The 27,407-nt window shown below is 40.2% G+C and overlaps 1 protein-coding gene across 1 annotated transcript in view; it reads right to left on the reverse strand.

Annotated features, from left to right (window-relative positions):
• Positions 1-27,407, reverse strand: part of RAPGEF2 (Rap guanine nucleotide exchange factor 2) — a 248,200-nt gene that overhangs the window by 40,514 nt on the left and 180,279 nt on the right. Inside the window, 2 exon segments of the mRNA XM_032631799.1 lie at positions 5,113-5,290; positions 15,041-15,172. Of these exon segments, the coding sequence (XP_032487690.1) occupies positions 5,113-5,290; positions 15,041-15,172 (310 nt within the window).

Below are 27,407 nucleotides of genomic sequence, written 5' to 3' on the forward strand. Positions count from 1 at the left end.
AAATTCTACTACATTTTTCTTGTCTACACATAACGACACTGTCCCTGTGCTCATTCCTGCTGTCTATTAGGATTTAGTGACAAGTTTTATGTTGTTGGATATAGTCTGTTAATTGCAAAAACAATGTATAATACAAAGATATGTTCTGTGAAAACATTACTTTTCCACAAGGTCAGACTAGGTGGTGTTTTCTGGTCCAGCGTGGTAACGTCTGTTCTGCTTAGACCCTACGTCATCCCTCCTGTACAAGACTTTTCATTACGGGGGTGGCTCTGGTAATCAGAAAGAATAACAGTGGTACGTGGTACCCAGGGATTCTGTCCAACAAGACAGCGCTCTTCAATTTGATCCAGACCGATGGGTCAGGACATCAATTTACTGTTGCAACCAGCATTTTTAAAAGAGTAGGAGCGAGAGTATCAAAGTACATCAGTTACAGAAAGAATAAGTTCTGGTGAGCGAAACTTTCATTTCTGGAATGAGAAGATGTGTTTGTGTCCTGTCATAAAATATGTTTACGCCTGAGGGCAGCTATAAGGCAATTCTGAATAGCACCGCAAGATGACCCACACCTACTAACTGCGGGAGGTGGGACTCAGTGTTTTACAAGTGCACTGGCTTTTTGACATGAAACATAAAGGCAAATGAACAAATTATGGTCCTCTGGCTGGCACATCCCCGTTAGTTCTGCTGTTACCAACCAGCCTCTGTTCTCTTCGGCTATCACACCCCACACCCCTCACTGTAAGGTATTAAAATACTAGCTGTAGGTATTAGAACACACATTTCATTTTTTTCCTCTCCTAGTAAGAGCTAAATTTCCTTGGACAAGCAGAGATGCATGCTCTTAAGAAAAATATGAGACCAGAAATTAACTGTCAGAAATGTTCTAAATTTAACATGTTTAGACAGTAATAAAAGTCAAATTACCACCACACACGATAGGAGAATATGAAGCATGTGAATATGAAGTATAAAACGTATCCACTAATATTGCAGCAATGGTGTGAAGTGCCTGCATGGACATCTGTCTTGCTCTCTCGCAGTTTCCTACTCCATTAGTGGGTCATGAAGTCAATTTGTGATATGTGAGTAGTGATTAACATTAAAAGATACAAGAGAATAGAAAATATCTGTGTATCACATATAAGGATAAATAATAAAGGAGACAGAGAAGATAGAGTAATAGTAAATGTATATAATTCTCCAGGCTCAGTTGAAAAATTAAAAATAAACACTTAACCAGACAACATCCAAGTATTTTTAAAACTCTCAAAGACTCAATAATGGTATCATTGGTTTCGTGATAGCTTCTATTCTATCGTGTATTACACTGGAGGACTACAGCAATTAAAAAAAATAAAGAATTTGTATCACCAATCTTTAAAAAAATAATAAATATAAAATGGAAGCATTTGACTACAGCAGGTCAACATAAACCCTGATGATGCCCCAGGAAGCATACAGAGTTACAGGGATTATGTCAGCCAAGAATTCAGAGCGTGGAATGAGTACTGAGATAGTTCCCAGGACGTATGGAGAGAAGCAGTGTGGAAGGGAGAAACAGGACAGCTTTATTCTACACGGCTTGGAAGAATCTGTCTGAATAATACATTAATGTGATCTATCTTACTTTGTTAGGAAAGAAATATTCCTGTTTATGAAAAATATTAGACATTCAAAAAAAACTTTTTTCTAGTCAATGTAACACAAAGAAAAGTTAAATAATCAACTTACAGACACCAGAAGCTTTAGTCAATTCAGAAAATTCTTATCTTATTGCTTTGGTTTAATTTTATATAAGAAATAATTAATATTAAGATTTTTTTAAAAAAACCTGTGGATTTGTATGTGTGTGTGGTACACCAAGCGGGGAAAAAAAAAAGGAATTCTTTGAAAGGGATCAAAGTAGTTCTCTACCTTAATGTGTGAAGGCCTCAAAACCAAAAATATTGAATTTGGAACCATTCAATAATTGAGTACCTACAGAGTTACGAGTTGAAGCGCAAAAATCAATAATGTCCCTTTCTTCAAAGTACTGAAACAAAGGTATACCCAAGAATCTGTGGGAACCCAAAGGGAAATGTTTTAATTCCTGCAGTTTTAAAAACATGATTAAATATTAGCAATTTTAAAAAATTTAGTTATTTATTTTTGGCCGCGTTGGGTCTTCGTTGCTGTGTGCACGGGCTTTCTCTAGTTGCGGCGAGCGGGGACTACTCTTCATTGCGGTGTGCCGGCTTCTCATTGTGGTGGCTTCTCTTGTTGCGGAGCACGGGCTCTAGGCGCGTGGGCTTCCGTAGTTGTGGCATGCAGGCTCAGTAGTTGTGGCTTGCGGGCTCTAGAGTGCGGGCTCAGTAGTCGTGGCGCACGGGCTTAGTTCCTCCGTGGCATGTGGGATCTTCCCAGACCAGGGCTTGAACCCATGTCCCCTGCATTGGCAGGCGGATTCTTAACCACTGCACCACCAGGAAGTCCCTAGACCTTATCTTTCGTGATAATGATTTACTATTTTAAATAAAAATGTATTTGATAGGAGCATGCATCTGAGTTGTCACTGTTTACAAGCGTATTGGCAGTATTCAACTGTAAGTAATTCATCCAGAGATTGTATCAACAAGCACACTAAAAAAAAAAAATAGTGTGGTGTTCATTTGTAGGAATCAGCATAGCTCTTGCTTTCTAGAAATTCTGAGAGAGAAAACTTCTCAGATATGAAGTGAAAGTCTTAAATTTCCAAGAATAACATGCTACATGTATTTGCGTAACCATAATTTTCTTCCATAACGATACTAACATGAGCATACTCAAAAAGGATAACCTCCATGTCACGTTCATAAGCAGTGTTCAGTCTCATTTTTTAAAAACCCTGTGAGCAAGGATTCTTAAGATGGGAAACCAAACACACTTCCAATTTCATTCTCTCTTTAAAACTACAATAAAGCGATTTTGAAAAAGAAGGAGGATCTTGAAGTCAAACGTATGGTTGCCAAAGGGGAAACATAGGAGGGAGGGATAAATTGGGAGACTGGGATTGACACACACACACACACACACACACACACACACACACACACACACACACACTACTGTATATAAAATGGATAACAAATAAGGCCCTGCTGTAGAGCACAGGGAACTCTACTCAGTACTCTGTAACGGCCTATATGGGAAAAGAATCTGAAAAAGAATGAACATACGTATATGTGTAACTGATTCACTTTGCTGTGCACCTGAAACTAACGCAACATTATAAGTCAAATATACTCCAATAAAAAGTTTTTTTTTTTTTTTTTTTTTTTTTTTTTTTATGCGTTACGCGGGCCTCTCACTGCTGTGGCCCCTCCCGTTGCGGAGGACAGGCTCCGGTCGCGCAGGCCCAGCGGCCATGGCTCACGGTCCCAGCTGCTCCGCGGCATGTGGGATCCTCCCAGACCGGGGCACGAACCCGTGTCCCCTGCATCGGCAGGCAGACTCTCAACCACTGCGCCACCAGGGAAGCCCTAAAAAGTTTTTTAAAAATGAAAAAGAAGCGGGCAAGGACAAAGAGAATAAGGGAGTGGAATAAATTTTGGACAACGGAAATCAGATGAACGTGTGGTATCAGTCTGGAGGAAGCTAAACCCTACGTCTTCAGGGATGCAACAGGACCACTTCACTTCATGCTGCGGAAGCCTCAGAAGACTTGTGACTAAGAGCACGTCAGGACCGGGGAGTGGACCAGGTGGAGGAGGGAGTGGGCTAACCTGAGGAGGGACAGGGATGGGCGTGTGAGAAGCAGCTACGTCCTTTCCTCCAACAGAAATCTAGAGGTTAATGCCCCCGGAAGGGTGACGGCAGAGGCACTTCTGTGCTGGGGGTGCAGGAACGGCTGGCTTCCCAGCACCTCCTTTGGGTCTGAACTTCTAAAAGGGCGTTGACAGTCCTTCCTTCCTAAAACAGCCCCCTGTTCGCTGCGCTCCCCGAAATATCTCCCCCACTTTATTCCTCAGACCCCAGCAGGACCAGGGCTCCCTGTTTTGTTCCCACTGGTCTGCCAGGACCTAGGAAACCCTCAGTCCCCACAAGGCGCTCAGTCACATCCGCCGATGACTGAATGCTCACTCCACACAGCAGTCATCTCTAAAGAGCCAGCGATTCCTATCAATGGCTTTGGTTATATTTTAGATACCTAATCCAAGGTTCTGGTTTTCCATCTTTAATTCCCTAGCATACGTGCAGTGCTTAAACGGTACAAGGGCCTCCTCATACATGATACTGGCTCCCTTAAAACACAAGCAACCGGCCACTCACATACGATGATGCCCATACTGTCCTATATCTAATCCCACTAGACCCAGTTCCTTGAATTTCTTTCAAATACATATTGGCCCAAAAAGAGCCAACGGTGTGGAAGAGCAGACAATCAGATTCCAGAACTACGGGGCAGAGATGCTCTCAGAGGAAGCTGCTCTCACTGCCCCCGGCATCTAAGGAAGGAGCAGGGCCCATCAGGCAGGCATGAATGCTACAGCACCATTACACTGTCAACTGTCACTCTGATGGCAAAGCCGGGTAAAGGCGACCCCGGGGAAGGAAAAAGTGGACACAAAGCCACTTAGACTCTTAACCTTAGGGCGCACTTAAAGCCTCAACCCCCAGGTTCACGCGGGGCTCACTTGACATTCTGCTCTCTTCTTCCCCTGAGGCTCACCTTCCCACGGAACCAGAGAAGAAGAAAAGTCATTTGCATGACCGTTTTCCCGACCACCACCCGACTGATGTTCTCACAAAGAAAAACTCGAGCTTCCTAGAAATAGTGCGCGCAAGACGATTAATAGAAGTAATAATGTTTGGAAGACTATATTTCTTTTTTTTGTCCGAGAGTAAGCTAAGGAACGGCTCGTGTGGAAGGGTTTTATTAGCAACTTTTATTAGCTGTAGTCTCCTGAAGCTATGGCCTGAGTAAAATTAATTGTTTCAAAAATGTTTTCAACAACAAATGCCAAGGAACACTGACTGATACATTACTGACCTTTCAGAGCCTACTGTTCTTGGGCTCCGTTGTATTACACAGTCTTACCTCTGCATTCTTTAAATTGCTATGAGATTCGCTTTCTCGCCCAGACTTACCGATGTCATCGTCTGTCCTGTCGATGGGGTCTTTCTCCAGGCAGTCTCGCACAATGTCCCTGCTCATCAGAGGGTCCGAGGCTCTCTCGATGTCCTCTTCGTCGTCATCATCTTCAGAGTCCACTGCTGTCTCCGGTAACCCGCTCAGGTCCATCTCACCAGCCTCACTTTCTGTGGCCTTAAAACAGACCCCAAATAAATAGACAGATGTATAGACAGACAGACAGACCAACTTTCTTAAGGAAATCTTTTGTGCCCAAAAGAAATAAAAACAAGTCTAGTCCGAAATATTGTTTTTTCTCATATTAACTTTCCAGAACTAAGTTACACGTATTAAATGTTAACAAATAGTCATGCACTAGGCACTACAGAAAAGAATTACTTCAACAAAATATGAGTGATTTTTATCACTGCTGGAATTTGTAGTTAGGATTAATGACTATCAATAATTCTGATTACCTGTCATACGGCATTTGAAACATAGCAGAATAAGAAAAAGTATCTGTTTTCACTCCATTTTTCAAAGAGAATGGCTTAAGCTAAGAGCTTAAGGGTGACAATTAATTCTGAACAATTCCTTCCCCCAAAGAACAGGTGTAGACTTATTAATGCCAAGAAGACTGAACCACGTCTCTCTTATTAGACAGTCTTTGTGAAAAAGTGAATCCCAAATCAAAGGTAACCTGATAACTATGCCAACAAAACATTAATAATTACTTTGATGACCCCCGTGTCCACTCTCCAACTATACATCACCAAAGGTGTGAAAGGCCCTACATGCCTGTAGGTGACACAGTCTTTCTTCCCATTCCTCAACACCGCTGAGTGAAGCACAAACGAAAGAGTGAGGCAAACGTAAAATGAGCTCAGGAACGTCTGAAGGAACCAGGTATACCAGGAATGAAGAGAAGGAAGGAAGTCTAAGTACGCTCCTGTCATTATTCATAGCTGCAAATCTGTAGCTACTCTCTAGTGCTGAAAAAAAAAGCTAAATAAATGCAATGACCCGATCTCTTAAATTTTTTAGAATTTGTTTTTAATTCTGGAAAGAGACTCCAAGGCCTGTTATGGTTCTGTGATTAAAAACAAATATTTAGTCTGAATCAAGAGTCACAAGTTTCAAAATGGTCTCTTCTGTTGAGCTATCTCAAGTATAGATGCGCTATCCTTTCTAGGCTATTCTATATGCTTTTGTAATGATCATCTCAACGATCATGTACTATGTATCATATTGGCCTCATCTGACACATGTACCCAGAACTTACTAACTGCTTAAGCACAGTAAGAATGAGTACAATTAAATATCAACTATATCCATTTTGAACATCACAAACGTGGTTTTCCAGATAAAATAGTAAACGCTTAGAAACGCTTTACTGTAAAACTATTAATTTTGTAGAAGACATAAAGTTTACCAACTTCAAATAACCCACAGTCCACATGATTTTCAAAGACAATAAAGACATCTTATTTTTAAGAATAGGCAAATACAGATTAAAAATAAATAAATGAAAGATGAAAATATAAAACGCTGAACCTAATAACAGAAAGCCAACACCAAATGCTGACAGTGTGCCAGGAACTCTGCTCTAAGTGCCTCACGTGCATTGACTTGTTTAACCCTTCAACAGTCCTATGAAGTAAGTCACTGACTTTTACTATTCTCCAAACATATAGGTAAAAAGAAATTATTTCTCCAAGATCATGTTGCTGGTAATTGTGGAATCAAGAACACAGCCAGGAATTCCAGCTCCAGAGCCATAACTACAACCTAACCTGCCTCTTTGTAAGAGATACTTAACACATGAGTGCAGCTTATAGAAGGATCTATACTTTTTCTACCATTTAGTTTAAATCAATGTTTAAAGAATAAATTGTATTATTTTTTTAAGAACACATATATATATTTGCTTGTTTTGGCTGCTCTGGGTCTTAGGGGCGGCATGCGGGATCTTCGCTGCCGCATGTGGACTTCTTAGGTGCGGCATGCAAACTCCTAGTTGCGGGACGCACGCAGGATCTAGTTACCTGACCACGGATTGAACCTGGGCCCCCTGCATTGGGAGCATGGAGCCTTACCCACTGGACCACCAGGGAAGTCCCATATTATTTTCTTATCAACAAAGTTTCAGCTTTCTGAAGTCTTAGTTTATATCATAGAATATTTAATTCTACATTTTGAAGCAATACAAGTATGTGTTAATACTTTCTGAAGTTTAACAAAAAGAATTTTAATCACATTTCAGTTCCTTACGTACGATTTCCTGAACATACATTACACCATACATTATAAGAATTATCACACATTATAAGAAAAACCTATGGGGAAAGTAATTGAAGACGGAATACCTAATGAAGACAGCATGAGTGAAAATGGAAAGCCTAACCTCTACAAAAGCTCTTTCAGCAGTCGCCTTAGTGAATACTGCTGCTTGGGTAGGACCACGGTGAGCAGAGATGCTCCAGGTGGGACAGCAACACGGCCTTGCAGCCAAGGCCAGAGAGTTAATTAATTGTGACACAGTCAGCAGCGCACCTCTCATTTATGATTTTTTTAAAAACTGAAGTATAGTTGATTTACAATGTTGTGTTAGTTTCTGGTGGACAGCAAAGTGATTCAGTTATACATATACATGCATATTCTTTTTCATATTGTTTTCCATGATGGTGCATTACAGGATGTTGAGTATAGTTGCCTGTGCTCTACAGTAGGACCTTGTTGTTACCTATTTTATACACAGCAGTGTGTATCTGCTCATATCTCTAACTTAAATCGTCTCTAGATTCCAGAATGACACTGAAACGGCACTGGATGTGATACGGTATGCCAAGGCTGTGAGCAGAGAAACTAGGCCAATATTATTGTTATCACCACCTTATTTCTATCGCCTACAAACATGACAATTTGCTAATGGTTGCGACGGGTACATTTTCACCTCAGTTTCATCTTAACATCAAAGATGATTATTCGTCACCTTATATTTTCAAAGATACAATCAGTCCTCTATATCCACATTCTTTAATATTAGCCTAGAGTGAAGAGGCACTACTGAAGACAAAAATAAGAACAAAACACTTTTAAGTAATATAGCGATATAACTTAAGGTTTTCTTAACTTTTAAACATCTAATATATGGTAAGAGATGGAAGATATATTTTACACGATCCCAAATAAATCATTCCTATCATTTAAATGAATGATATTTAAGTCTTAAATAGAACAAAAAGATTTTCCAATGTGAGTTGGATTAATCTCTCCAAAACTGAACCCACCACCCCATCTGTGTAAACAATCATTAGTTGTTTTCTATTCCTGTTATGTGTATTCCATTGCTTAAGAAACTATTCATAAAATAACATTTATGAAACCAGTAACTTAGAAGATTATTTTTATTTAAAATAAATACCCATGTTTTAGAGACACAAATGTAGAGTACAAACGTATGGACACCAAGGGGGGAAAGCAGGGGGGTGGTGGTGGGTGGGATGAACTGGGAGGTTGGGATTGACATATATACACGAATATGTATAAAACAGATAACTAATAAGAACCTGCTGTATTAAAAAAATAAAATAAAATTCAAAATAAAATAAAATACCCATTTTTATTTTAAAATACTACAGAATTCCTTTTAATAATACATCTTAAATAGAACTCAATGAACAAGTTTTTGGGAATCTACTAATTTCGTGAACAACGAGATCCTTGGAGACTGAGTGGAGTCCAAGGTTTAGTGAGCACTGACTGGTCTGTGGCGGGTGGGGAGAGGGCTAAACTTGAGTGCGCGGAACCTGGGACTCACTGCATTTACATCCGCTGAATGAACAGGCAAAGCAGAGGTTAGCGGTTCAAATCTCAGCTCTAGCATTCATCAAGAGGCTTTATCAAAGTCGCTGATCCTCTGCAGACCCAGTTTTGTCACCAGGAAGCTGGAGTTACATCTCACCATTCATAGGATTGTTCTTGGATCGAATATGGGGAAAGAAAGCCAGTTACAGGCCACATTAAAGTCCCTTCCTCAAGGGGACACGTTTCCACCTCTGTGCCGGCACCCCTCTACCCCAGCGATGAGCCTTGCACGCAATTTACACTGGCAGAATTTGCCAACCCCCCCCCCCCCCCACACAACACTCTGTTAAATATCCCAACCCCTTACACACTAAAAACTTCCCTCAGGCTAACTGCACCCATTAAGTTCTGGCTAAATGGCTCACGCGATAATTATAAAAACAGTGATTCTATATTGAATGACTACTGTGTGTCTAGCACTACATTTGATGCTTTTAGTACATAATAATCTTCATATCAATTCAGCAAATTAGGATTATTACCACTATTTTCCAGATGAGAAAACACGAAGGGAAACTAACTAAATTGTTCAAAACGAAACAAAACCTAGTAATTGTGCCAGGACTCAAAATCGGGTCCAACCAACACAAACTACTAAATACTTTGCACTATAACACTTCACCCAGTTTTCCAAACAGACTGTCTTCATAAAGAAAACAGTTAAAATATAATAAAGTAATAAAATGTGTCTTGCTTTGCTAAGTCATAAAACATACAATTTACATTTGTACATAAACATTAAACACTTGCTATTTTCTAGTTTCCTCCAAAGTACAATATTACTGAGATAATGCTAGACTTTAAACCCTTTCATTCTCAATAAAGATATGCACACACTTTATATTTAAAAGGTATGTGGGTAATTTGGGATTAACATACACACATTATTATATATAAAATAGCTAACAAGGACCTACTATATAGCACAGGGAACTATACTCAGTATTTTGAAATAACCTATAATGGAAAAGAACCTGAAAAAGAATATACATACATAACTGAATCGCATTGCTGTACACTTGAAACTAATACAATATTGTAAGTTAACTGTACTTCAATAAAAAATAAATAAGTAAAAGGTATAGAACAATGTCATTTAGGCAAAGAACTCCTGTTCTAAATTAATTTACCTTCCACATATATAAATAACATAACGTAGATTAGGTGCACATCACACCCACACAGTATTATTCTCAAAAAAAAACTATTAATATTCTCAGATCAATGCTGAAAGCTCTATGATTTATTTAAATAAAAAGGGACTAAATATAGTTTGTTATTACGAATACAGTTCTTAAAACCAGTTTATTTGGCATTTTTAAGGATATCAAGTAAATGAAGAAACTGAGGAAATATTAAATGCCATAAAGCGCCAGTGAAGTGTTAATTTAAAAAGAAACAATGTAACTACTACACGTTTAGCATTAAGTACTTAAAAATCATTTATGAAAAAACTTTTTGCCTATTAAATATCCCACACCCACACATATCCCCATGTTTAGGAGGGCTGCTTTATAAGTAATCTTGAAACAAACTTTGTGCAGAATTTCAAACATACGTATGTATAGCACCTGAGTCAGACCCTGCTATAAATTTAGGCTAGAAATTTATGGTGAAGGCTAACGCTGATGCTAATTTAACTGAGACAACAAAGTGAGTAGGCACTGCAGACAAAGCCATATATATGCATAAACTATGAAAATATATTTGGAAATAAGTATAATGCTTGCATTAAATCCAGTTTGCATATCATAATTTATGCTCTTCCTAATTTTACACTAGGAATTTTTTTTTAAATTTCAATATAGGATTTACCTAAAAGAGAAGAACAATTCTTTAAAGCTTTTAATGTAAACTGTTCCGTTTCTTTCCAAAAGCTACAATCCTAACAGGTGTAAGAATGTCTATCTATTAATATTTATTATAAGTAAGAAAGTCTGTGCTAATTTGATAGGAAAAATAGTTTCACATTTAAATCCTCATATACTCAATCACTTATGTCTTAAATATTTATTTAAGGTATAGACACGTGCGTGTTCTCTTCTGCAAATTACCTACCCTTGTCCTTTGAATATCGTTATGCTATGAGTGAAGTATTTTTCTTATAATTTGCATAAGTGAGTTAAAAGTCTGACTTTATGCTATTTTTTTTTTTTTTTTTTTTTTTTTTTTTGGGGTACGCGGGCCTCTCACTGCTGTGACCTCTCCCGTTGCGGAGCACAGGCTCCGGACGCGCAGGCCCAGCGGCCACGGCTCACGGGCCCAGCCGCTCCGCGGCACGTGGGATTCTCCCGGACCGGGGCACGAACCCGCGTCCCCTGCATCGGCAGGCGGACTCCCAACCACTGCGCCACCAGGGAAGCCAAAAGTCTGACTTTAAATCTTTGTCTCAATTGCTCTTTTAATTATTAAAAGTTTTGATCATTCATTACACCATTAAGAGTTTGCTAACTCCTGGGAATCCCCTGGCGGCCCAGTGGTTAGGATTCGGCACTTTCATTGCTGTGGGCTCAGGTTCGATCCCTGGTTGGGGAACTAAGATCCCACGTGCCCTGCGGAGCAGCCGTAAGTAAGTAAAGTAAAGTGAGTAAGTAAATAAATAAATACTTTCCAAAAAAGTTTGCTAACTCTTTATCTGGAATTTAATCTTAATTATGATATGAAGTATGGTCATTAAAGTGGGCCCCCCTCCCCCAAAGACCATTTACTGAATAATCCATCACTTCACTGATTTGAGGTTTCCTCTATTACATGTTGCATGCTTACACGTGAATTTCGTTTTGCTTGAACTCTGTTCCATCAGTCTGCCTATTTTCGTAGTTGTTTCCAGTCCACCCAAGTCACTGCTCTGACAATCACGCCATTTAACCAGGACCTTACCGTGACTGGAAATTGCATTGTCTCGTGTCACCAGCTTAGGCATTCTGCTTTCTGTCACCAGTAGCCTCCCGCTTTTCAGCTTGCTTTCATTGCCTTCCAAGGCAGCCCTTTTTCAAAACAAGCGTGTTCCTCAGTCTTCCAGGCTCTCTGAGTTTCGTGCCTGGCTCTCACACTCCAGCTTCTGCCCCCTAGTCTAACACCACAGTCCCATTCCTTCCACGCGTCTTTCCTGAAGGCCTACGACTTCCTGGCCCTATTCCAGGCTCTAGAGAGAAGACGAAGACAAGAAGAGAAGTCCCTGCCTCTTGAAGCAGTCATGCTGGGGGACAGACCTAACTTAGAAAGTGACAATCACTTCAATTAAAGTCTAAAAGACCAGCCAGGGACGGGACCAACATGTAGGACCTGCGTTTCAAAGGGTAAGAAGGGAAGAACTCTCTGAGAAAGCGGTCCTTGGAAACGAAGGCCGAAAGGGATCAATGAAGGCCGAAAAGGAGAGAAAATTCTGGACAGAAGGCCTGCAAAAACAAAGCCCTGCGTTACAAGGAGCCTGGCGTGCTGTGCTGCTCCGTCTGTCTTTCCACTACACTCCTTGAATAAAGAGGCGGTCCTGGGGGAAGCCAAATCTTTGCTTTCTTTGTGCTCACTGTGGAGAAAACTACTTACCAGGGCAGAGGGAGATCACTCTGTATTTGAGGGCACCTACCCAGTTGAGCCTCTGATGCCCTGGTCAATTTGCTCCCCTTCTCTCCAAAACTATGATTTCAAAATGTGTCTCTCCTTGAGACTCTCCACCTGCCAACCCTCTCACTCTGAAAGAAGGAACTCAGAGACACCAGGCAGAAACTCGCTCAACTCCCAAACTCCCCACTCCAAATCCACCATCATATGCCCCTGTTAAAAGAGAGGAGGTTTCTTTTCTTAAATAAGCTAGTGATTCCACTTTGCTCTTGAATTCCTCTCCTCCAGCTCGCTCAGAAAAATTATTCTAACTTCTTCTCTCCGGCACATGGCATTCCATGACAACCTCTTTGTATCCGTCTCCTGAGCATTTATACTCGCTCCAACGTGACAGCTTCCTCCCAAGTCAGAACTGGATGCACGAGAAAGGGGTCGCCATGGGAGACAGCTGCCCATCACTGGAGCCGCTCAAGAATCAACCTGACTGACAGGAAGAGAGTAGAGGATTCAAACACAAGGCTGGTCGCCAAACCAGGCGCATCTGGCAGATTTCTTCTCACCTTTAGAATTTCTGATTTAAAGACAATAGGGGATCTCTAGTCAATGCTGGCCCTACAGTCAGTAACCAAATCCTTAGTTACATCTATGGATTTTTCCTTAGGAAGGATACAAACTTCCCAGGCTACATGCCTGTCATCAAGTTTGAAATGAACAGCTGTGAAACTCAACTAAAATGAATCAAAACACACAGGGGTCCTCTTTTCCAACTACACCCCAAGCTGAAGCCGGACTGCAGGCTGCAAACTCCAACTCCCATAGAACCAGGTGGAGTTCTCACCACGGTCTGGATCCTCAGACAGCCTGATGGGGGCTGGGGACAGCCAAAGTACCATCAAGAATCTCCTGACACCCTTCCCCAACCTACCCAAGGTAATAACACATAAAGCTGAAGTTCCCCTCAGAATACGCCTCCATAAAGTATACAAACGACTCACTTCATTCTTATTATAAATTTACCTTCCAGGAGGCTCCATTCAGCCTGGAATTACACCCGAAGAATAGCAGGGGTAACTGCTACAACCTCAAGCTGTGTTCCTACTACAGGTCTTTAAAGCACGTGATCATCTCAAAGTGTAGAAGACAAAGGCTCTATCATGATGTTTCAATGAACAGAAGCTAAAGCACAACTTTTACTTCTACTGTGCATTGTTCTATTATAAGGGATACTCTTGAATACATGTTCAAAAAATCAGCTTCTAAAAACAGGCATTATGCAAGGGGGGGGGAATAATTTTACCCTGATCCACCACCTTTTCCTCCTCTAACATTTGAAAATGGGACTACTTCCTAAAGATTTAATTACAAGTTAACATTTAATGCCTCAAAGTAGAAACTTGAAAAGTTACTTTAAAGGGCCAGGTCATTATGTTTCTTTTTGCAAAATAATAAAAAAAAGTTCTTAATCAGCTAAGAATCTGCAGATAATTGCATTTGTGGCTATCACTTATTAGCCAGTGAGCTCTCCACAACACCTCTGAATTACAGAAAGGTGGGTACCTAATGCCTCCTGAAAAGAAAATTCACTTTCTAAGATCTACTAAATTTAGGACTTAAACAGACATGTTTTGCCCTGATGGTATTCTGTTTAGATACTTTTAGTAATTTTTTAAAAAGACAGAAACTGAGCGCTGTCTGAATGTATCAATGATCCGGAAATCACTGTAATATCGTTAGAGAACGGTTTTTGCGGCCTGAGATTGCCGCCATCTCATATCACGATTCCTAAGGAGCCAAGAATTATACTTTGTAAAGTGAGTATTACATTCTTTTTGTTTGAAACCATCTGAAATCCCATATTAGCTGTAACAAAAAAAAGGGACCTTTTCTTGCATATTTCAGTCACTTTTCCGAAATTTGCATTTTCTAAGCCAATGAACTATTCCTTAACAATTAAAATTATTTTGCTTTTAAAACATTTTTGAAATTCCATAATTCTAGTTTTTCTATCCATCACTATCATAATAATTTATTTGAAACATGTAAGTCTATAGGTAATAAAAATAATGCAAGAAAAATAATTCAGTGATCGAATCTTAATAATCTCTTCCTTTTGTCACACCCAAGACTTTATTAAGAAAAACTTAGTATGGAAGCATAATTCTCAAGTTTTCCCCTACAATTTTATTCAAGAAAGCGTCATCAGCCTACTACACCTACAGTCAAATTAATAAAATATTTACAGTCCGGGGACACATTTCCATTGTAACCACTCCATTTAAAATTCTGGTAACTGGTAATAGCAGAGGCAAATGCATATAGACTGCAGTTCGACTTCCTAAAACAAACATACAACATACTACATGTCTGTGTGAAGCATAAACATTAACATTTTATGTCCATGTGTGCACATATAATACACACACATATATTTACCTTTAAGATTCTATCCATGAAAAATCACAGAACTCCTCAGAATACATGAAAATGAAGCAAATGACAAGGAAAACACCTTCCTACCTGGTAGATATCAGAAAGACTGCTGCTTCCAGAATCACTGGTGATGCTACATCCTGAGTGGCTGGAGGAGACGTGAGTCACCTGTGGGTGGAGACTGTCGGTGAGGTGTAGCTTTGTGAAATCTGCAGGAAGCTGGGGAAGGATCAGGAGAAACTGTGTTACAGCTGAAACCAAGAACTCCAAGCAGGCATCTACAAATTGTGTCACACTCTACTCCAGGCCACGAAAGGTCCTTCATTTTTTAAATTCACCATGACTAAATACTGTCCTATTTACCAAAAATCACAAAATGAATTTGTAAAGTTTATGGGCATTCAATGAGCCTTAAATCATACTAAATTCAACGCTTAAATAGGTGGGTTTGGCGGTTAAGATTAACCTGGTGAGCACTGAATCCAATGGGCTACAACTTTCAAATTATACACCAATGAGCAAATTAGTCTTCTACTATTTGTTAGCCAGCAAAGTGCAACTCTGTGGCAAGAGACAGCTTAAATAAGAAAACAGATTTGAGGTTCATGTATGCCCAAATGATGTTTAAAGGTTAAAAAGATGAGCATCTTAGAACAAAGTGTATTGTTATACAAGTAACTACACAGGCACTACGGAGGAAACAGGAAAGTATGCTCTCGGAGAACGCAGAGTCGAGAAGGTTATGGACAACATTTACCTATCACAGACACATAGGTACTACCTGTTCACGTTTAAACTCCAAGTAAAAATTGCATCTATTGAACAGATTCCCTCAGCATCCCCCAAGTGCTTCTATCACCCCCCATACAGCAGAGGAAATGCACTGAAAAAGGAAACATTCACCCATTCAACAAATATTTACTGAGCCCTCTTCCTCTTACTGTGTGCTAGTTAGTGAATGAGACGCTAAGAAAACGCTGCCCTTAAAAATCTTACGCTCGTAAGTTATTAGCAATTCTTTTGAATTCAAAAAGGGCACTATGTATCTACAGCATCACACTTAGAAGACACTATTGGCCAATAATAAACCTGACATTTCAAAATATATGCTAACTGACACCCTGCACACTGATAATATCTTTCTTTCCTGCTGGCATATTGATCCTATCTGGCTGCTGAATAATAAATAATAAAGACTAACTGTTAAAATCAAACTTGAGTAAGAGCTTGCCTCGGCAATATTGCCTTCTCTCCTGTGACCCTCATCCCTCCTCCCCTTCCAAAACCAAGATGCCACTTCACAGTTTAGAATAAGTCCCACAGGGGACGTGAGCAGGCTGCTGACACCCACACCCATTCAGACCTGACTCAATAAACGGACTATGACACTTAATAGTACTTAACACACGGACGGACTTGGAAGGCATTGTGCTAGGTGAAATAAGTCAGACGGAGAAGGACAAACGCAGTATGACATCACCTACATGTGGAATCTAAAAAAGTATAACAAAGTAGTGAATATAACAAAAAAGCAGCAGACTCACAGACACAGAGAACTAGTGACTAGTGGCTGCCAGTGGCGGGTGGAGAAGAGGGGTGGGTATGGGATGGGCTCAAGGATGTACTGTACAATGTGGGGAATGTAGCCTATATTTTGTAATAACTGTAAATGGAAAGCAACCTTTAAATTGCATAAAAAATAAAAAAAATTAAATTAAAAAAGTTAAAAAAGTAAAATTATACTCCTTCAGAAAAAAAAACATTTAATATAGTCTGCATAGAAATAATATTTTTAACATCACAGGAGACAAAATATACAAAGAAAAGATTTAAACATAAATTTATTGGGGGGCATATAAACAGATGCTAAATAAACAGATAAAATGTTGGAGAAGCTCAGAGGAGTGAGATGTTTATTCAAATGTGTGAAATCATTGCAAGAATGATGTATATCTCACTAGGAATGTTTTTTTAACTGATAATTGAAGATGATTTGAAATAGATAAAACTGGGAAAATAACAATTTCCCTGCAAGGAACAGATAGGCGAAAACCCCCAAATTTGAGAATTTATATATTTTATTCACAATGTAGAATAGCGAAATATTTCCAGGATTTCTTCAGGAACAGTCGGAAGACAAAAGTTTGCCAAGCTGTATTTTACTTGTAGCTGAGTAATACATGTCAGATATTAAAACAATGGGTTCAAAGCCAGGATAAACACCCTTCCTCATCTTGGCTACGTTTCGTTTAATGCAGTCACTCACCACAAAAGGCAACTGAAGAACCAAGGCTCTGTAGCTCAGCGACTTTAAAAGGCATCAGTCGATACATGTACTTACGGAACAATAAACTGATTTCTATCGATTATCTTTTATAGAGATGACTCAGGTCGACATGTGCCACACAGTGTGATTTTTAAAAATTAACTTGAATATGTCAAATAAAGATGTATCCATCTGATGAATTTTTACTCACCAGACAGTTATCTACTCAAGTCTCGCAGGACAGTGTCCATCAACTGGTCGTCTTTCCTGACTAAATGCACTGTGGGGAAAGCACAGGAGCCTTCAAGCTCTAAAGCTCTAAACAGATTGTGGAGTGTGAAGAGACAGTCCGCAATCTATTCATCTACGCTCACTTACACCCACAAAGAGCAGAAGTACACGGCTTTGTTAAGCTAAGAACCATAAAGTCTGTGTGTAAAGAGAAAAGAAGAAACACTTTCATTCTTAAGAATTCAATTCTACTTTATAAATACTTATTAAGTAGCTGCTATGTCAGACACTCTGTTAGGGACAGGAAATATCAAGTGAATAAGACACCCCCAATTCCAAATGTAAATTCTACTACCCCAAAAGTCACTGTAGTAGGTGTCATGCACAATAGAAAAATAAGTCAAACATTGTTTGTTTTTGGCCACGCTGCACGGCTAGCAGGATCTTAGCTCCCCGACCAGGGATCGAACCCCGGTCCCCAGCAGTGGAAGTGCGGAGTCCTAACCATTGGACGGCCAGGGAACTCCCTCAAACATAGTTTTTTAACGTGGCTCTTTATCTCCCCACCACCGCTTGTGTGCTTTGCAGACAATGAAATGATGTTAAAGTTAATGCATATAAAATTCAGCATTAGCTAAATATCTCTTTGTATGAGAACAGAGGCCATGCTTGAGAAAGCTTCGCATTTTTCCCCATAGATGGGGATGAGAGTCCCGTGATTAAACGCTATCAACAGGCCACGTCGGCCACGGCTGTGGAATGGGAGGGGTGTGGAGCTTGTCTGCCGCGAGAGAAGAGAGCCTGAAATGCACCGGTGCGGCCCAGCCTCACACTCTACAGACTGGAGACCTGAGCCCAGGCCTAAGGGAAGCGGCGGTTTCAGAGGAAACGAACTGGCCGGGAACTGGGAGTCAGGGTGGCAACACAGGCACAGGCACCGCGTTCAACCTCAGGGCAAAAGGGTAACGCCGAACGCTGGGAGCCAGTAACTCACTGTCTGAGCAAAACATACCGAAGCAGGGGGCCACACGCCAAGGACAAAAGACTCACTTGTCCCAGCTTTTCTACGCTTGATCCAGGGCCTTTTTAAGGTACTGTCATCATGCTGTTTAATCAAATTTCCGATTAAATGGAGCTGGGAATTATCTTGTGGCTCTAGCCACCACTTATAACAGAAATTCTGCTCAGCAATAAGAAAATGGTTTGAAGCTGGGGCTATATGCAGTAGTTACCTGAATAAAATTAAATAATAATTAAATAAATTAAAGGGGAGATGAATATATTTTATACATTTTGATCTTAACACCAATATAGTCAATATTTAACAGCAATTCATTACGAACGCAATTCAAGGAAATCCCTTATATTTTTCTTGTCACTTAAATGCTTTTATTTTCATATTTGATTGTATGAATATATTACTGCTCATATTTTTCCTGGATCAAGCAATCTACGTTCCTAAAGATAGGGCACTCGTGAATCACAATTGTAACAAACTAGTGTCAGGCAAATGACTGAGTCATAGTTTCACCAGAAACGCTATTCATTACATAAGAAACAACAATGGTAATACGTATTTAAATCAGATTCTTAAATGCGTAAAGTAAGCATAAACAATATTAATCACAGTTTTGTAAAATCTGGGTATCAATTAAATGATAGCTTGTTCTGTTTTCTTTTTTGGGAGAAACAGGGGTGCTATAACAATTAGCTTTAAGTAAGAAGTACTAGAGAAGACTTAAGGCCCATATACGAACAGGCACTTGATAGCCTTTGGTTTATTAATTAATCTAATGACTGGCATTCATAAAAGTACCGGCTAATAAATGAACTCTGTTTTGAACATAAATCCAGTGAGTGAGGACGCCTTGAAATCTCTGACACCGCTAAATAAATACTTTGCTGAACTGGTAAAATTCCTCAAAGTGGTGCTAACATAGTAGAGACTAGGGCATTTCCTTTCTTCCCCTTCCTTCTCTCCCTCCCCAAAACTTCTTAAGTTTATGTTTTCCAGCTCTACAAGAAAGGGCCGGTATATCACTGGTAATACATTGGTACATTACACTGGTTATGTAATGGAAACACAGTAGAGTTGTATGTTCCGTGATGCATTAGCATTGTAGGACCGCTGAGAAATCCAACGGTTCAAAACTAAACAAAACAAAAAAACACTGTCACCATCAGTTGAAGTTTACCTCACTAAAAATTTCCCAACGAACCCCAGAATCACTTTTATTTCAAGAAATTGCTACAACAGAACACACAAGGTTTGGGGTAATGGTTAGAATCTATCCAATCCTCCCTGGCAGTTCACCTGGAGTAACAACAGTACTAAGGTAAATTGAGTATCACACTTAGTGACTGAACACCAGCTTCATGTTAAGACACAACACTAAGAATTTACCCAGATGAGTGCTGTTCTCCCCAGATCATCCCTGGAGCTCTGTGAGCGCTTTCCACACTCATTTTCAGGCTCTGAGGGCAGGAGCTGGTATATTCCTGGACACATTGCCCATTTTTTCCTGAGGTGTCCGTGAAAATAGTCTCCTCTATTTCCCATTCATTCATCATTTATTAAAGACCTGTGTGGTGAGGATTAAGTGAACAACTGGGTAGAAAGCACTCAGAGGAGAGCCGGGCACCCAGAACCAGACAGAAGGGTGTCGGCCATAAACCACCACGTGCAGACTTGTGGAAGACACAGGGGCTCCCAGCTGTGGGTTCCTGCCCCTGGAATCTAGTCTGGATGCCAGCAGGGACGGAGCTGCTCTCAGAAAGGGCCTCAGGGGCCAGTCATCACCCAGCTCCAGACACTGTTCCTTCAGCCATGGTGGGACTAAGGTTGTACTTTAAAAGCAACTCATATTTTCTCTCTGTGTACACACACACACACAGCTTTTCTTTTACTAAGACTGATCTTTTCTAATACGACGAGTTCCGACACGCTCTGACCTATTTCTACATACAGCTTGCATAGGCAAGGAATATTATTTGGTAGCTCGTTTTAAAGACCACTTTATACTGTGGTCAACTTTTATTTCTCTACCCCATAATATTTCTTTAGGAACACCAGAAAAAGTAAGCATTTGGACTCCTGAATATTATTCATCAGAAATCATTTGTACTTCTCTCATATCCCATTAAGACGTGCTCAAGACCCAGGACTCATCCTTGAAATAATACTTCATCCATCAGTATTCCACAAAGCAAAGAGAAAGATTTATGCACAGTATACAATTTCTTTTGTTTGTAAATATACATAAAGGCAAGAAACAAAGCTTTCCCCAAAGGGTCATGAGATAATAATTTAATAAACTGATAGATTTAATAATATTTCTCATTAAAATACATGTAGACATTTTAAAATGTTGGTATGACTATGCTTTAAAGGAACGGTTCAACAAAAATTTGCTTTATATATACTGGAGAAACCTGCCAAAAGATTAGCAATTTGTAAGAACTTAATATTCTCCCAGCTTCCTGGCAGGCTCAAAAGATGTAAGTCTCATTGTACATATCAAGTTATCTTCCGTTCAACCTTCCGTTCAACTTCCTGCTAAGTCAAGCAACCCTGAGCAAGTTGATTAACTTCTGTGCACCTTAGTTTCCTCTGTAAAATGAATATAACATTGTCCAGTGACTAAATGAAATAACTTGTAGAATCCACTTGCAGCTAGCTGTCTCTCTCCCTTTCCATTCCCTCTGCCATTTTTCCATCTTAGGTCACATAGTTTCCAAATTCAATGGGAAAAAAAAAAAAAAAACTAACTTATTTTTGACACTCTCATACGTAACACCACCATTATAGTACTTTACTTATTATATATATTTCCCCCAAAAGTCTACATATTATATTTTATTTTTTAAAGATTTTTTGATGTGGACCATTCTTAAAGTCTTTTTATATGTTAGAAATATCTCCTGGAATGTGGTGGTGACCCAGCCCTCTCCCCAGGGCAGAAAGGCTACCCGCGTGTTTTTTAGGGTTGGTGACCTATGAATGAACAATAAGCTTCCTTGGCTACAGTGGCATGAATTACAATCTAAAATTTAATCCCTACATTTATGAAATAAGGATAAACGGAACACAAACAGAACAACTCGGACCTCTGTTGAGGAAAATAAATAAGCAAAACTAGTAAACTGACTGAAAAGCTGTCAGTCACACGACTGATGTTTTCAAGCAAATACTTTTAAGAAGCCTTTTCTATCGGACATCCATAGGAAGCACTGAATAGGAAACTCATGTGAACTTCACTTCAAACCAGAGAAGTGGAATCCTTTAGTATGAGGAGAAAGTGTATGATCTAAGTACCATCTATTCCAAGATGTAAGGCAACAGTAAGGTCACCTGCGCACCAGTCCTGTTCTTACAAGAATCTCATGAAGTAGGTTATTATTATGACTATTTTATTTTATTTTTTTATTTTTTTTTTTTTTGCGCTACACGGGCCTCTCACTGCTGTGGCTTCTCCCGTCGCGGAGCACAGGCTCCGGACGCGCAGGCCCAGCGGTCATGGCTCACGGGCCCAGCCGCTCCGCGGCACGTGGGATCTTCCCGGACCGGGGCACGAACCCGTGTCCCCTGCATCGGCAGGCGGACTCTCAACCACTGTGCCACCAGGGAAGCCCTATTATGACTATTTTAGATAAGAGGAACTAAGACACAGAAAAGTTAAGCTATTTGCACCAAGATCACACAGTGAAAAGGTGGCAGAGAGAGATTCCTGGCTGCCTGGCCCTGTACTGAATACACTTAAGCACTGAACTTTATTTATTGACTTATTGGTTGACTTGAAAACTCTCATGAATACTGATGAAACTCTGAAATGTCTGCTTATATCAATTTACTAATGTAGTTTCTTGTACAAATTTCAAAATCATATAGGAAAATAGTCATTTAAAACAATTTCTCACTCATAAAACAAAATCTGCATCTCCAATGTCAACGATTTTGACATCACACTGCCACTTGTTGAGTCATCCAATAGAGTTTTCATTCCTTCTAAATTGTCTGAGATGCACCACTTTTTGCATCTCTCTGTGATATACTGTGCAACATTAGTGAGGGTGATTTTTCATTGTCTTGTAGGTTCTTTACAAAATCATTTACTATTTATAAGCTAACCTTTAAAATGTTATGGTAATAACCAGTATTTGCAATTCTGAGATCACATATCCAAGAATCATAATTAAATCTGTGTAAAACAGAAAACTTCTTTAACTCCCTCATCCCACGTTCCACAATATGACCCTTACAACATTCCAAGCTGGCATTGTTTGAGGTCATTACTGCCTTATGTTCCTTACTGAAGAGTACTATTTTTGTTTAAAAAAAAAAAAAAGGTAAAATGAATTGAGAGAGAACCTCATAATGTAAGAGACAAAAGCAACTCCTTCTCTGGTAGGTAACTTGCAGAACGAAATCTTGCCTGATATATTATACAATACCCCTAACATCTGACAATCAGAGAAAAAGTATGTGGGTGCAGGCACACACACAAATAAGCTAGTCAACTAATTTCATCACCTTAAAGAAAGACACCTGGCACAGTGAGAACAGTTCTATAATAAATATCAGAACCACTAAAAGTTTGTCCTCTGAAAGACAGTTGTAGTTTTTCAAAATGAAAATGTTTATCTGGGAGCTAAAATAGTACAAACTATATAATCTTCCACAGAAATACCGAGGTAGTTAATTAACATGTATGTATCACCAAAGGAAATGTCCCGTGGTCTGTTAAAAATACAGTTTTATGATGGTTTTCAAGTGACAGCCACTCCATTCTCACTCCACACACACACACACACACACACACACACACACACACACACACACACACACACACACCCATATAATCCCTTCTCCTTTTCAGTTTATTTGCAGCTATCAATAACCAGGGATCTGAAAAGCACACCTTTCTCTGAGGAATTTCAAAAAAAATGTCTAGATCACTTAGTCCAAGATATTTTCAATAAAATACATGGCAAATTTTGGCACTGAGTCAGATAACTGAAAAGTCACCTTCTGGGTAGCACTTCACCTACAGAAATCCTAACCCCTATGCGCACTTTCTCCTCACGTTAGGAATAATTCCCCCATTATCTGGGGCACATGTGTACCTAATGAGCAACGTGGTGAATATTTGATGCCTGTTTGTTCCGATACTTATAAAGAGCCCAGATACTGCACTTAATGGACGGAGAAACAGAAGGTCAAACAGCTCAAGTGGCTTGTCCAAAGCTCCCAGGTCCAAAGCTCCCAAAATCTATACCCACTGCACTCTGCATCTGGACTCTAGAAATTTGTTATTTGGGGCCATATTCTAAGTCAACTGTGACACCCATCTTCTCCCTTATTTAAACAGGAAATATCCTAAGAAACTTTAATATCACCATAGCTTCATTGTCTAATACAAAAACCAACCCAATAAATATATTTTTTAGCAAAATTGGTGATTATCCATATAGTAATACTGATCATATTCTACAGTTACTAAAACTTGAGTTCTCGTGTTTTCCAGGACCACATGGGATCGGTGCTCTGGAAGTGGAGACGCCTGAAGATGGAGGGGAGCCGCTCGTGATAGGAGAAGGCAGTTTCTAGGACCAATTAGACAACAACTCTGATGAGCTGCAGAGGACTGTGGGCAGTTATCCCCAGCTGTAAAAATGCTCAAGGGAGCGTGGAGTCAGGGAAACGAGCGTTTAAAGCCAAGGAAAAAGATTCCTATGGGATCCATGGATGATCCTAAGCTGCCTTCTTTTTGAACAAAAATAAATAGTTGGTTTGGCAAGAAAGCCTCACTCAGAATTAAAGACGTTACCCCACAAGTAATGTTTAACTCTTTAAAAAAAAGTTATAAAAGCCACGTGACATCCAAATGCAAATGCACTTAGGTCTCTATACAATAAAATGCCAAAAAAAGGGCTGAGACTGGCGAGCTATTCACCAATGTCCTCCTCTTCCAGGGAGTACAGCTGGATTGCATTTCCCAACTTCCCTTACAGTCACATAGGTGCCCATACAACTGACTTCACGCCTTCAGGGTATGAACAAACAGAAGTGATGGATGCTGTGCCCACACCCTCCTCATAAGCATCTTCTACAGACCCGCCGAGACCTTCCCCTTGCATCAAGAGTCTCTGACGGAAGACAACAGAAGCTTTGCGCCGAAGCTTAGACAACTGAGCCATAAAGCGGAGGGGCCTGGATCCCTGGATCCTTGCTTAGAGGAAAACTGTCCACTAAGTGATCCAGAGTACTTGCTTCAGATCTTAAGCAAAAGAGAATAAACTTCTATTGTATTTGAACCCTTGTATTTTGCTTGGTTTGATACAATGGCTAGCGTTATCTTAACTCATACAAATACAAATATGATGATATTTTTTGTGACCTGTCTGTAAAAAAATCTTCCACAGTGAAATTCTCAGTTCCTAAAGAGAAGTAGGCAGGGCTCTGATGACACCCTGACCTCACAGTGCTGTATGCAATTTGGATAAAATCACATTAGAGCTCCTTTAGTCAGTCAAACACATTTATTAAAAACCCACTTTATGCCAGTATGCCAGGCACTGGTCCCAGTTTTCTAAGCCAGCAGCAAGTAAGATAAAACTCCCTGCTCTCATGGATCTTACAACTAGCGGGCAAGATAAATAATAAAAGATTAACGAAGAAAACTGTCAAATAGTGATAAGTGCTGCATTCAGCAAAGATTAAAAGAGACTGATGTGACAGAAGGATGACTGGGGGGACTTCCCTGGTGGTCCAGGGCTAAAGAATCCGCCTTAGAATGCAGGGGACACGGGCTCGATCACTGGTCAGGGAACTAAGATCCCACATGCTGCGGGGCAACTAAGCCCGCGCGTCACAACTACTGAGCTCGAGTGCCTAAAACTAGAGCCCGCGTGCCGCAAACTATAAAGCCCATGCACTATGGAATCCGCACGCCACAGCTGCAGAGCCCACGCACCCTGGAGCCAGCGCACCACAACCAGAGAGAGAAAACCTGCATGCCACAACTAGAGAGAAGTCCGCACACCACAACGAAGAGCCCACGCACCACAACGAAAGATCCCACACGCCTCAACAAAGATCCCGTGTGCTTCAGCTAAGATCCAATGCAGCCAAAAATAAATAAAATAAAAAAATAAATCTTTAAAAATAAAAGGATAGCCAAGAAAGACTGAAGATGTGACAATGTGATGAGAAAACTTGTTTTTATATTCTCAGTTATTTCCTAAAGGGATAGTTCTAATCATACCACTTTATCAGATATATATACCATTTTACTAGGTATATATATATATATATATATATACACGCACACATATACCTTATAGATCTATATCTTAGACACATAGACATACATACAAGTATACATACATACATACTTTATATATTAACACATACTTATATTTCATATATTTATGAAGTATATGTTATATTTGTCTTTGTGTAAAACTGAGAGAAGTCTAGTATATCCCTAAGCCAAAGGAATCCAATTACTAAACATTTTATGAAAAATTATTGGGCTCTTCATGCAACTTCAAAATGAAATCAACTAAGTATCATAGTACCTTAGGAATCAAAGACAGTATAAAATAGATTTGGGGCTTCCCTGGTGGCGCAGTGGTTGAGAGTCTGCCTACCGATGCAGGGGACGCGGGTTCGTGCCCCGGTGCGGGAAGATCCCACATGCCGCGGAGCGGCTGGGCCCGTGAGCCATGGCTGCTGAGCCTGTGCGTCTGGAGCCTGTGCTCCGCAACGGGAGAGGCTGCAACAGTGAGAGGTCCGCGTACCGCAAAAAAAAAAAAAAAAAAAAAAAAGTTAAAATAGATTTGGCTTTGTTCACTGCCCTATGAGTCGGAGAGCACTTAGTCAAATTTCAAGATGCAAAATATTACACAATGGAAATATAAGGCTTCCAAAATAACTATTTGTCCTCCAAAAGTACCGCTTAATAGGTTCAAGGGAAAGTTAAGTCTAGAAGCTACCTACTCTCCACCGATTTTGAGTACAGTACTCAAAAATTTATTGAATAGACTGATTGCTCAGGAAAAAAACACTTCTATTGCAATGTAAGCTATACTCTTGTGAAAAATAGGAACTCATGGGGCTTCCCTGGTGGCGCAGTGGTTGAGAGTCCGCCTGCCGATGCAGGGGACACGGGTTCGTGCCCCGGTCCGGGAAGATCCCACATGCCGTGGAGCGGCTGGGCCCGTGAGCCATGGCCGCTGAGCCTGAGCTCCGCAACGGGAGAGGCCACAGCAGTGAGAGGCCTGCATACCGCAAAAAAAAAAAAAAAAAAAAAAAAAGTCACACAGAGATAAGTAATTTGAAAATTAATAAAGCAGGACACAGGATACAGAGGGGGTAGGAGGTCTCACTGCTAAGGTGTCCTCTGAGCAAAGACCTCAGTGGAGTGAAAGCCTGCACCCTGCAGGTACACATGCGGAAACAGGGGTCCCACGTACAAGGCCATCAAGGGCACAAGCCGAAGACACGGTGGCCTTGGCGTGTTTTAGGAACAGCTAGGAAGTCAGCACCAGCCCTGAGAAGCCCAGAGGGAATCAGAGCAGAGAGAGACGCCACGGTGAAATCATGTGGGAAAGCTGTGGGACTGACGCTGGATCTCACCCTGAGTGGGATGGAAAGATCGGGGGTTCTTAGCACTCACAATACATTCATCACGAAGTTAAAACATTTTCCTAAAATGCTTAATGCAGATATATGTTACCTTTTGGAGAAATATTCAATAGTAATTCCACATAGCTTGAGTAAAAGATGTTTATTACAACTTGTACCAAGAGGCCATTGACAAACAAGGACCTCGTAGCTCATCTTACTTGATGTCCCACGGGCAGTGCCTCAACTGTGAAGCCATGTCTGTTCTAAGTCATGGTTTCTGGGTACACTGGCTATACAACTTTATTTACTGAAAAATCCCACCCTGT

The sequence above is a fragment of the Phocoena sinus genome, chromosome 5, assembly GCF_008692025.1.
Source record: "Phocoena sinus isolate mPhoSin1 chromosome 5, mPhoSin1.pri, whole genome shotgun sequence".
Lineage (NCBI taxonomy): Eukaryota > Metazoa > Chordata > Mammalia > Artiodactyla > Phocoenidae > Phocoena > Phocoena sinus.